The sequence below is a fragment of the Tinamus guttatus genome, unplaced genomic scaffold (genome assembly GCF_059628265.1).
Source record: "Tinamus guttatus ecotype Peru unplaced genomic scaffold, ASM5962826v1 Tinamus_guttatus_pri_ptg000172l, whole genome shotgun sequence".
NCBI lineage: Eukaryota > Metazoa > Chordata > Aves > Tinamiformes > Tinamidae > Tinamus > Tinamus guttatus.
Window position 1 is genome coordinate 6,641,303 of NW_028288706.1, and position 12,450 is coordinate 6,653,752.

The following is a 12,450-nucleotide window of genomic DNA, read 5'->3' on the forward strand; positions in this document are numbered from 1 at the left end:
AACAGGTATAAATCCCCCCCCAAAAAAATCTGTGCTAACATCAATGCGCAGTGGAATATATCGATACCACTATGCTTCAGAAATACAGGGTTCTTGCATACATCCAGGCACAGTTCTCTAGCAGAAAGTTACTTAACTATCTATGCCTCTATGAGATGCCATGGTGCCCAACATGATAGCATTTTAAAACAGAAACCACCTCCTTCCTTCCATGTTTCAGCTCAGGAGAGAAATAGTTTCATTTGCCTCATATGTTAGAGAAGATAGTCGTGTTTCTCCCCCCCCCGCCACCTCTCTGTGTATGTGAGCAAAAGAGTAAGTGTCTGTGTATTTTCTTAAGGAAATGAAAAGCAACAGGAGAAATGAGATATGAGCATCTGAAACATCAAGTCCAAGTGTGGGCGTATAACAACCCGAACACTTGGCGTTTGCCGCCCCTGCAAACCAGCTCCTAGGGATGCTGCTATGCTCAGACATCTGAAGGTCCCGCTTTTGCACAGCAAGGCAACTCAAAGGTTGGGTGTATTTCTGGAAAAGCCTGAGGCTAAAACCATCATCAACCTTCAACCTGTTCAGCTAACTGGAACATTTGGAAACCGGCCTGTAATAACAAGATGCTGCTGCCAAGGCTCGACACCTCGCATCCCAGCCGCGTGATGCAATGAGACTCGTGCGACTCAGGCAAACACCAAGAGCATCAGTCTGTCCCCAACAGCTACTCCACGAGCCTGGAGTAGATAACGGGAGTCTAGAGCCAACAGACAAAAGCCAAGAAGGGTTTTAAGGTTTGAGGAGCTTCCACCACATTCTCATCAGCCAGAGGAAAAGCCAGGACCAGATTCAAGGTGTCTGGAGACCCCACTGTGGATGCAAACCAACGGTTAGCGTTATCTCAAGCTGTGATGGGTAAAGATGGGTTTGTGAAGGCTTCGACAATGCTCAGGGCCCAGGCTGAAGGGCACGAGGAGCGCTGCCAGCAAACACTCTGTGCCCCTTCACCACCAGCACCCGCTAGCTAAGGGCTCAGGTGCTCTCCAGCACTTGGGCGGGTGCAGGAGAAGGCTGCTCTCCTCCCCAGCCCTTTCACCAACCACGATTTAGCACCACAGACTCGTCACATGGATCAATACCACCTCAAAACATTTCCTAGTAAACATCCAAAAAATGTTCACAAGGGAATGTACAAAAAATCTGTCTGTAGAAAAAAAAGTCTGTACCAGATCATCTTTAGCAACCACAACTACGAAGGGCTCCATGGGGCAGGGCTGTGCTCACTAGAGCCTATTACTGTTACTAGCAATCATTTATTCCAAGTCCGGATTTGCCTGATATTGAAGTCCTGATATTGAAACAAATATCAGTCTCTGACAGCCAGTCAGGATTTCAAGGAAGACTCAATTCTTTTCCTCTCAGTTCTAGTGGCACAAAAGAAATGCACATCCTTAAACAACAGGCAGTATTTTTCTCAGAAATGCAGGCAGAATTTATTGCTATCAAAGCAAACTGAACTACCCCAAGCCACACCAGTGGCAACAGATACTAACAATAAATTTTTTTCTGTGAAAATTCAAACTTCACCAAAGGATCCTTAAATTCTCCCAAAGGCCAGGGGAAATGAGGTAATACAGAAACAAAAGTATATCACTATTGACAGCAATTTATTTCAGTCAAGTACTCTCTATTAGCTAGACGCTAATTAGAGCCCCGGGATAAAGCATCCAAATGATCTAGGGGTCTGAAGACAAGAACCATTACAGTATTGAGGTATACACTTAATGGAGAGGCACTATGAAGCGTTCAAAATCTCACTGCTCAGCCAGGCTTCCTGGGGAACCCCAATACGTTTAACAGCTTGGCCTTAAATCGTAATAGAAAACAGAGGCATGCTCTCTTTTTCTTGCAGAGTGGTGAGAATCCATCCTGCAGACGGCTTGAAAGCAAGAGGATCCGTGAGCTGTGCGGGCCTCGGTCAATATTTATTATTAGGATTTCATGAGCCGTCATGCACACATCGACAGCCACAGCCCACGTCAGCACCTCTCAGCACCCCTGGCTGGCTTCACGAGCATCAGGGATCTTGTTATCTAAACATGCACAAGAGCTTATTGAGACAGAGAAGGACACCCATAGTCACCACAGACCTCGGGGATAAATATATTACATAAATGTTGATATTAAAGGCTGTATTTTAATATGGTAAGTGATTAAAAGATGTTAGCGAGTCACTGAGATGTGGTTTGCCTTGGAGGATTAATGTGTTTTATGGGGCCATCTGGGCTTCACTGCAGCACAAACAGCATTGGCGATTATTAACACCATTATAATCATTAACAAAACACTGCTGTGTTTGGATTTCAGGTGTCATCTCCTTCCTGCTCGGCCCCAGAGGGCCGAGTCTCTCTGAAGGTTGGCTCGACCTGGAAAGCCTCCCTGGGCCACCATCCTTCTCCTGGGAGCGCGAGGCAGCCTGCCCCATCTGTCTGCCAGGGGCAAAGCTGTGAACTAGCTGTATTTAAACACCAAATGGCAAGTGGAGATGTTCGAGGTCACGAGAATTAAAAAAATTATAAAATTAAAAAGGAACCCCACAATCACACACTTCTCTTACAGTTTGTATATAGATGTTCATAACCAAGGCAACACATTTGATGTGTAAATTAAAATCAGACATCTTCTCCACTAGCTGCTGCCTCACTAATTATATTTTTTTCTTGTCAGGACATTAGACTTCGTTCAAATATCAACAGCTTTCCTGTTTGTGGCCTCTGTTGATTAGGAGCTGTCTGGAGCGGGTGTTCTCAGCACTGCAGGAAAGCGTGGCTGTGCCCATCGCCTAAAACTCCCCGTCATCCACCTTTCACATACAAGCAACTTCCTCCTGTCCTCCAAAAATCAGCCCCAAATTGGATATCTAGGGAGACAAGTGCTGTGAGCATCTGAGGTGGGTGGACAGAAGGCAAGAGACAGACAACTTGTGCAAGGTGTTCTGTACCAAGGTGGGAGGAGAAGTTTTTTAGTTTGTAAATGCCAATAATTTACAATGTTGGTTCCAAACATGCACAAGGAAGAGAAACTGATCCAAAATCCCCCCAAATCTTACTAATGTGAAGCTCATTCTATGCACCTTACTTTCCAAAGACGTTAAGCAAACAGAACCTGCAGTGAGACTGGCCGCTCTTGCATCATCCATCCAGCCCAACGTACAGCTCTCCAGAGCATCAGGAGGAAAAGAGAGGGAAGAAAGGTGTCCACACTCCGTGTTTGATGCTCTGCATGGAAAGCCTTCTTAAAAGTCATGGGAAAACTGCATGCAATTCTTACCACGATCACTGAAAACCAATTTGATGCGAGATGCACAAGAAAAACCATGAAAAGAAACCCTTACTTTGCCCAGGTGGTGCTTGGGTTTGCAATGTGGTACCAGCTACATGGAGAGAGCCAGGAACCTCAGCTGACAGAGCCTGGCACTGCTCCATGGCCATCAACTGAAACCAATACAAGACAAAGACAGCTGCAAACTGGCTCCAAAATATGAAGCCACTAAAAAAGGCTGTTTTAAATTATTGAAGGTATTCTCACTTCTGACTCCCACGACTGCCTTTGCCGGTCTTTATCCAGTCAAAGCATCACTACCACCCTCAAAGAAGGATTACTCCCTTTTTGAATTGGGCTTTGACTCCAGACAAATTTAATTAACTGACCTAATGGAGCAGACTTCAGGAGGAAAAATAAGTTTAAAACAAAGCAAAACACCCACAGAAGAGCCAGCACTGCAGTCAAAACTCCCTATAGGAAAACCCAACAGTGTGGTTTATCCTCCCGCTTTGTAGGGATGCAAAGCAACAGAGGGTCCGGGCTCTGCCCCTTACATTGCAGGGCACAGGTCCTCCACTCTGGAAACCAGTTACACTTTATCATTTTAAGTAGATGATCCCGAAGAATTTTATGGGATGTTCAGCTGCACAACATCTCACCAAACTATGCATGGAATACAACCTTGTGAGCAGGCCTGGCTTGTGCTTGGTTTATCAAAAGTCCACACTCACAGAACATGAACCTGGTGCCAGGTTTCATCCTGGGGATACAATCGCATTCATGTGCACAGTTTGGACCATTTATGCTAGCACAGAATAGGTCTCAAAATCTTTATCACCATTGAGTCCCCTTATTCCCACACCACTGGAGATGTCCCTGCATCCTTGGTTAGCCTCATCCAGAAAGACGGTCGCGTCTCAGACACCAGACCCAAGCAGGGCAAACACAGCGTGGTGCCCAAGCTGCGTTTCACCCTCCAGCCCCTTCACCCTGGAGCACCCCACGCTGCTCCAAGCGTCCCAACGCCAGTACGCGCTGGCCTGGGATTATTTATTGGGACTTTCAAAGCCAAAAACACATTACTTAAAACTGAAGCAACCACTTCAAGGCATGTCACTGAAATCCAAACTGCATCACAAACTATTATGAATCAGCTAATTTTCGAGTGATTTCCTCTAAAAGAAAAAAAAAAAAAAGACTAAAAATATCAGGCATCCACATATTAATGCCAACTTCATCAGCTGCAGCGAGGAACAGTGAATTCCACCCACCCTCCCAGATTCCCTAGACCCGGTATTCTGCATTTGCCTTTTGTTCTTCCAGGAGAAAGAGGGGAAGACAAACGAGTATTTCACTCCTGCCACAAGATTACCTGACAGAAGACGCCACAAACAAATTCATCACTGTGCACGGAAGGTATATTCAGGATGACGCGCATGCAAAGCCCTTATTAATTGCAGACTTTTTGCCAAGGAAATCTCTGAGCATGAAGGGCTTAAATTGCTGATCAGCATCACTTTTGTTGTGACATGTTTGGAAACAAACTAATGGGCTGGAATGAGGCTCCTTGTATGGCCTGCAACACCTGTTTCTCCCATGTAAGAAACAGAATTATTTCAAAATATATCTTTTCCGGATGCAGATTTTTGCTCTCCTTCATGAGATGGTGAGCAACTGGGGTGGGATATTGGGGAGAAGAAAAATTTAATTTGTGCATGTGCAGCACAGAGGGGCAAGGGCAGGCACAGGATGGGGGTGCCACAGGCCGGAACCCCCTAGGCTGACGTGGCCCCTCTGTGCTGTGCTCTGCTGACTCTGCCCTAAACACTGTCCCAGGACATGGGCTAAGCAGGACACCGCAGCAGGGCTTCGAATCCCATCCCCGTGCACACTGGATGGGAACGCACCAGCTGGTGACAAGGGGACACCAGCGGCAAGCATCAGTCCAAAGGCAGATAATGCCCCTTGCCACAAGCAGTCTTGGGTTTTGGGACCATTCATCACTTTTCTCTCCTTCATCCTTAAGTCAGCTGTTGCTGAGAAGTCCAACCAAAGCAGCCTTCTCCTCTGCTCCAAAGTGTTCCTGGTGGCACCATCAAAGGTGGCTGTCAAGGGGTGATCCCAGCCAGTCCCTATGCAGGTGGCACCACTAGGAAAAGCTTCTGCAGAGGAAAGAGCACTTCCCTGAGGAGTCTGTCAATGGATACACCTTTCGGGCCAGCTAGAAAGGCACTGAGCCACTCGGGCTCCTCTGCAGGCCCAGAGCAGCCCTTCTGCTCACCCCAGGTAAATGGCGCAACGTCAAGCGGAGAGCAGTGACCCATTTACCTGTAAATACTAAGCTGGCATTTTCCAGTTCTTCCTGTGGCACCTTGAAGCTGAAGGATTCGTTGTAGAAGGGATCAATGGTTCCCCTCATGCAGGAGGTTTTCTTGGTTTTTGTTAGCTTCAGACCATGAACAAGCTGGATTTTCACAAAGGGATCTGCCAAAACCACAAAGCACAGGCTTGGCGTTACGGCATGTGAGCTGATATCCCTGGAAAGTCTTTACCTTTCTTAGAGGCACAGCACAGCCGGGACCACCGCAGCAGAGCAGTATCATGCTGGAAAATGACATTTGGGGACAATTGGGGCTTTTAGCATGGTGCAGCTCCCTGTGAGCCGCGCTCGAGTGAGACAGAAGTTGGGCAGCGGGATTAAAAGCGCTTCCCACTGAAGCCACACAGAGCATGATCAATGACAGCCTTGACAGAGGCCAAATACACTGCTCGCTTTGAAAAATGCCACAGGCGGACGCTGCAGCAAGCGGGGGTGGGCGCGTGAGGCCATGCGCAGGGAGCGATCGAAACGGCAGCGAGCAGCACGTGCACGTCGCAGGAGAGCCACACGACCTGCAGAGCGGTCAGACACCGTCAGTGACACCGCTCACAGGCACGCGGCGCCTCCGGCGTCCCGCACCCCTCCGCTGGGCTGCCTCGGCCACAGAAAACATGGGAGAAGCTCCTGCTCTGATTCAGCATTTTGGGCTTAAAGTCCAAGGAGGATATTAACACCACCCGTTTGGTCTTAGGATACATGCTCTGAACACTGTTTTTCATTACCCACTACACATAAAACACCACACACTACAAATACCCCAAGTCTTGGGCCAACAGGAATTGAGCGTGGGGAAGCCTCGGCTCCCCTGCAGTGCAGGACCTTGCTGCCCATGAGCTACAACTTGGAGCACCAAGCCCCTACCTGAGCCCTGGCTCATGTCCGTCTGCAGCAGCTGCTTGGCTCTGATGATGTCCACGTTGAGTCTCCCCGCGCTGGGCAGGTAGTTCAGTGACAGCAGCAGCTCTCCCAGCTCAACTTCGTTCTGCAGAGAGAAGGGAAGGAGGGAGCTCAGAACAAAGCCCAAAAGGAAGGGAAGAGCAGGAAGATAAATCAAATAAACCCCATTTGTCTAAGTGCCCAAACAATTTTCAGTCACGCTCTGAGCTGCAACCAGGGACCATCTGGTGGCACCTTGTATTGAGGAGACCTAAGAAAAACCTCTCTTTATGGACAAGGAACTGCTCTTTAATCTGTAACTGTTCACTAGTTTGCAATAGCTGTTGCAAACAGGACCTACAAGAAACAGTGCATACAAGGCCAGCAGTTTCTATCTGCCCCATTGAGAAGAATTCCACAGGACACCATTCGCAGGGACTTCACCTCAACCACAGCTGCAGGCCCAGCACTGTGAGCTGCTCCGCAGATGTGACAGCTCAGAATAACCTCTCCCCTCAGCACCACTCGTCTCCGCGAGGTGCTGCAATCGCCCCAGGATGACCAGCACGTGCGCCGCGTGTCCCTGTGAATGCAACCACCCCGGTTCTGCCTTCACTCCAATGTCCCAGTCTGGCCTGTGGAGGGGCCTCGCTGCCTCCTCACCCTCTGGAGCAGGAGGGCTCTGCGGCAAGACGAGGGCTGACCCTCACAGCCTGTCCTGAGGAGAAAGGAGCTGCCACAGCACTGCAATCCTAGCAGGAGGCTTGAATGTCACCACTATTAGGTGACAGCAATCAGACAGCAAAGACAGCAGCGATGAGGAACAGTCAGGCCCCCAACTGGCTCAGAGGACCACAGCAGCAGCAGAGGGGACAGCACATGAACTTGGTCCCAGGAAAGCCTCCTCACCTTGGCAGCACCTCCTGAGCCACATCACAGCGGTGTTTACCAGCATGCACATTGTCTTCTGCTGATACAGTATTCTTGTTTTACCTTGAAAGTATCCTTCACCTCTCTGCCTTCATGAATGCCCCTATGAGGACTCTATTGGATAGACTGCAATCTAAATCCTTTCCATCTCCATGCAGACCTGGCCCAACACTCACACATGCTCACGCCTCCTGTAAGGCCTGTTGGCCTCTGGCTGGGTCACAAGGCAACTGTCGTGCCCAATTTTTGCACAAAGTGAGGATCTAAGAGAGGTGATCACCTGAGATGATTCAAATGATCAATTTTGTCCTTACTTTGATTTTCTCTAAAACTACTTCTCCCAGGTCCACATACAGCAGGGTGGGCAAAGGCCAGCAGGCCTCCGCAATCCATATCCCTGAGCACAGTCCTGCCTCTTGCAGCAGGGAACAGTCCAGGAGCTTTGCAAACACTTTCCACAGCCCTCTGCTAACGCAGGGTGAGGGAGTGGGGCACAGGATCCTCCCTTCTGGATCCAGCCAACACCAAATTCCAAGGGGTTCACACAGGGGTTGCAAAATATCCCCGTTACCAGCACAATAACCAACTGCTGCTCCCCCAAGACATGACACACAAAACAGCCTGTGTGAGGAGCCCTTCCAGCACTGCTTGTGTTTGCAACAAACCAGTAACATTTTTAATGTCCACCCTGCTCTTTTCGCTGGGGTGTTGGCTCCACACAGAAGCTAACTCTTGGGAACTCCAGAGGCGCAGATGAGGAATCTCTTAACATCGTTAGCAGCTGGGAGGAGGCAATCAGACAATTTGTGCTGTGAACACCAAATTGCTGTGGTAAGCAGGAGGCAGCCTGGCACGCACCGGGGACAAGGGTCACCTGAATCCACACCAGGACTCAGGGCAATGCCCTGGGGCTCCCTCCAGGCGACTGCAGCCAGGAGCTGCAGGAGCTGAGGGCTCCTCGGCTGAACAAGGCTGCTGCCCAGGGCTGCTCTGGGTCCCCGCTGCCAGGAAAGGACAAGATAGGGAATGGGGTGAGATCTCACACGGGGTCTGAGCTGCTGAGAGAGGGCTAGTGCCCCTGGGACACAGGAACGCAGGCAGCTCTGGAAGAGCCTTCTTGCATATTTGGGTTTAACTATGACTAAGGTGAACTATAATACGCTGTACTTTTTCCGGGTCCTTTCATCAAGAAACTAAAACGCTGCTGGCTTTGCCTTGCACAGCTTGCTGGGAGCCTGAGAGGCGCAGAGGAGCCCCTGGGCTCAAAGCCCTTAAAGCAGCATTTCCATCACCATTATTATGCTGATGATGCCCCCATCCCAGGCACCCCTGGAAAAGCAATTTCCTGTCTGATGAGGTGCCGAAAAGATGCCCAGGCCCCGCATCGGAGCTCTGATTAACATTTCTTCCCTTGCTGCTCCTCTCTGCAGCTCTACCGGCTGTATCACCTACCCCATCACTTGGACGCACAACCTTGGGCTCGTCTTTGATCCAGACCCTTTTGTAATTACCATCTGGGTTGAACCGTGCCCAAGGAAAGGAAGTGCTTGCTTCTCTGTCCTCCCTGAAACACAACAGGGCCATCTCAGGGGAAGAAAAATTTTTCATTGATGCTGTTTGCACATCTTGTTTAGATCAGGGCAATTCTTTATTCACAGGCCCCCCAGACTGCTTATTTTGCATTGCCACAACACAAGCAAAATCCCATAGCTGAAAACCACCCTGGGTCCAGATGGGAACCAGAGCACATTACATCAGCACAGACATCTATGCAACGCTTCTAATGAAGTTTCAGATTGATTTTCTTCCTCAAGGTTATCTGCAATGGTACCTCCAGGCACATTAGAAAACCAATGGCTGAGAACAGTTTGCTCTAACAGGCTTTCTGCAATATCCTGTAAAACAGCCATTTATGGAAGGCCAAGCTATTACGGACGAGAACCTGAGAAAAACACATCCACCTGGAAGAGCAGTGTTAGCTGCTTGACGGATGCTGAGTAGTTACATAGCTAAAGGAGTCACAAAATACCCTCTCTGGCCTAACGAGCTCTGCACAGCCAAAGGAAACCATCTACTCCTGCCCACCTTCTCTGTTTCCAGGGCTAAGGCCACTCCTCAGGTTTCCAATGCTGCTCACACATTCTGGGAACCAGCTGAAGAAGCTCTAAGAGCACATGTTATTTTAGCGGTTGCACAGGTCTGGCTCCTGCAGACACGCTGGGTGAAGGAAAGGCCTCGCTGCTCGGCTGCTACGTCCTTGATCCGCGTTACCCGCTGCGATGCCTCCAACAGCGCTCTGACTAAGCAGCCCTCCTGACTCTGCCTCCTTACCAGACCCGATGCTTTCTTTCTGCAGTAAGATCAGCAACCAGACGGAGCTGTGGAGCACGACCCCTGCGACGCCAAGGGCAGCATCACGGACACGCAATGGCCGCGTGAAGCCAGTGTCTCAGAAGCTGCAGCCTGGCATCGCAGAGGCCACAGTCCCAACACGGAACTGTGTCCGTCTCTTCCCATTTGCGAGCCCACAGGACTTCCCAGAGGCCTGCAGACCCTTCCAGGAAGCGCTGGAGCGCTGGCGCATGACCCTGCTAAGCCCCCACTGTCAGGGCAATGATGGCACCTCCTCAGCAGGCCCAACACCAGCGTATCCTGCTCCTCTCTCTGCAAAAGAGCCAGAGGATCTGGGGCTGAGCTACGTCCCAGGGAGCAGAAGAGGCACCAAGAGACCACTGGAAGCAGATGAGACACAGGAGGAGAAAGATCAGAAAACTACCATGAGCAAGACTTGTCAGTGCCAATTTTAACATCCCGTTAGTGAGCAGGGTGCCAGCAATTCTTCAACTGAGCAGCTGCCAAGGCTTTGGACAGGCTAAATCCCAAAAACAGAAGCCAGGTGGAAATCCCCAGACTCACTTCCATATTCAATTTCCTGCAACTCTGTAAGAGCACAGGCCCCACTCCACACTGACACAATGTTGGATCAACCACTGCCTGAGGTCTCCCTGAGCAAGTTCCTCTCACTTTCTCATCAGTCCAAAGCTTTATGTCTGTACAAGATGTGTTTCAACAACACACAGCGCTGTCAAATGCCAAGACAGCTTCTTCTTGGGGATGTACTGCATAAGCCAAGGTGTAACGCTGACAAAGATGAATTTGGTACGTGAGATCAGTAATTACCTGCATGGCAAGCTCCCGTACTGCTTTTCCTACCCAAGGCAAAAACAACAGCACAACAACACGCATTGTGGGCTTATTCCCAAGATGGGAACTGAGAATCTCAGCAAGCTGCCATAGGAAAGCTACCCATACCAGCAAAGCACGTAGCAGTCTGAACTTAACAGATGACAGCTCCTAAAATGACAATCAGTCTACTGCATTCATAGCACAAGGTTGAAGCAGGTCCAATACTTATTCCCTTTTTTATAGAAGTGGCATAATCTGAAGGGAGAAAGAAGGAATTATGCTATTTTCCCCACTACAACTAAGTGTTTTTTTAATTTTACAGAATGATCTCCAAGCTCTCATTACTGCTGGTCTAAAACATTTATTCCCGCCTACTCAAATCTGCCAAAAAAGAAATGAATCATATGTCAATAAAACTTGGGGTCTTGAACATGTGTTTCAGAATTAGTCTCTATAGAGAAACGTGTGAATCTGAGCACAGTTACAGCAAGGACTGCCAACTTCATTCATGGTAATTAAGCATCGCCACACACATTTCAGGCATATTTAAGGAGAGCAGAATGTTCCTACGGGGACTGGACAGACGAACTACTCCAGCTACTGCACTCTAGAAACATGTTAATTATCCTGGAAGAAAAAGCCTTCCACACCCACCAGGAGTAAAGAATTTGGCAATACCTGCGCTGACATTTTCTGCAAGGAAATAAGTTCTGCTCATTTCCTGGCTCTGGTTCGACACTGTATGGCAGCTCACCTGGGCCTCCTCTTTGGAATCAATTTAAGCACTGAACGTACAACCCAAACCAAAGAAGCATTTACGCACACGTATGGCCTTTTCCCTGAAGCTAAGCGTGACGTATGGAACTGACACCTCAAGGGTGAGGAGAAGTCACACCACTCACCCATACTGGGAGGCTCCAGCATGATGCCTGACATGCTGGGCACAATGCTGCGTGACCTGATGCATCAGACTGGTTATATCCAAGTTAAGTGTTGGGCAAGCAACCCCCTCGGGTGATAACAGAGATGTTCTGCTGATGATCATGATGTGCTGGTACCCATCAACAGGTGGTGGGGCTGTCTGCTGCAGGAGCTGGACCGTGCCCTCAGTTTGGAAGACACCCATCCATCCCCATCAATCAGCACGTGCCAGAGCTTGCCCAGGGGCTGTCTTGCTGGTGCCAACCTGACTAGGTTGGCATCAAGTACCAGCTCCAGCCTGGCAGCAGCTCTGTCCCTCTGTCCAAGGCCTGTGTGGGACAAGGATTCAGTTGCCTTCATCAACCAACAGCTCACATGCAGCATTTTCCAGGTGGACCCAGTAAGTGCAGAACAGACATTCCCTTAGCCGGGAGCCTTACCACGGCTTTCGCTGCTCTGGTACGAGCCTTGCTCTTCCTTCTTGCTGCTTCTCCTTGCAGCTCCTGTCGTCTGCATTCATCTCCCATATCCCTCCAGCTTGACGTGCTTCTCTAAGTGCCAGCAAAGCCCACACATTTTGTGCCTTTTGCTTTTACGTAGCTCATCCATGCCTCAATTTTCCTTTCTTGCTTATTACTGCTTTTCTCAGTACCTGTCTCAGCTTTTTCCCTCAGTCTGATCTCCATCCCTGGAGGCAGCTGGTGCCGTCAACTGCTGCAAATTGCCACCGCGGCCCTGAATTCCACCTGTGCAGACTGATGATCAGAAAGGCACGGCCATGGGCTTGCATTGCTCTTGAGAGCCCCAGGACACCTTATGCAAAATACATTTCTATCATGTGT

The 12,450-nt window shown here is 49.4% G+C and overlaps 1 protein-coding gene across 1 annotated transcript in view; it reads right to left on the reverse strand.

Annotated features, from left to right (window-relative positions):
• The window catches only part of SYT17 (synaptotagmin 17), a 37,610-nt gene that overhangs the window by 16,904 nt on the left and 8,256 nt on the right, over positions 1-12,450 (reverse strand). Inside the window, exons 5-6 of the mRNA XM_088523202.1 lie at positions 6,557-6,677; positions 5,644-5,799 (exon numbers count right to left, since the gene is read on the reverse strand). Of these exons, the coding sequence (XP_088379328.1) occupies positions 5,644-5,799; positions 6,557-6,677 (277 nt within the window). The remainder of the gene's footprint in view (positions 1-5,643; positions 5,800-6,556; positions 6,678-12,450) is intronic.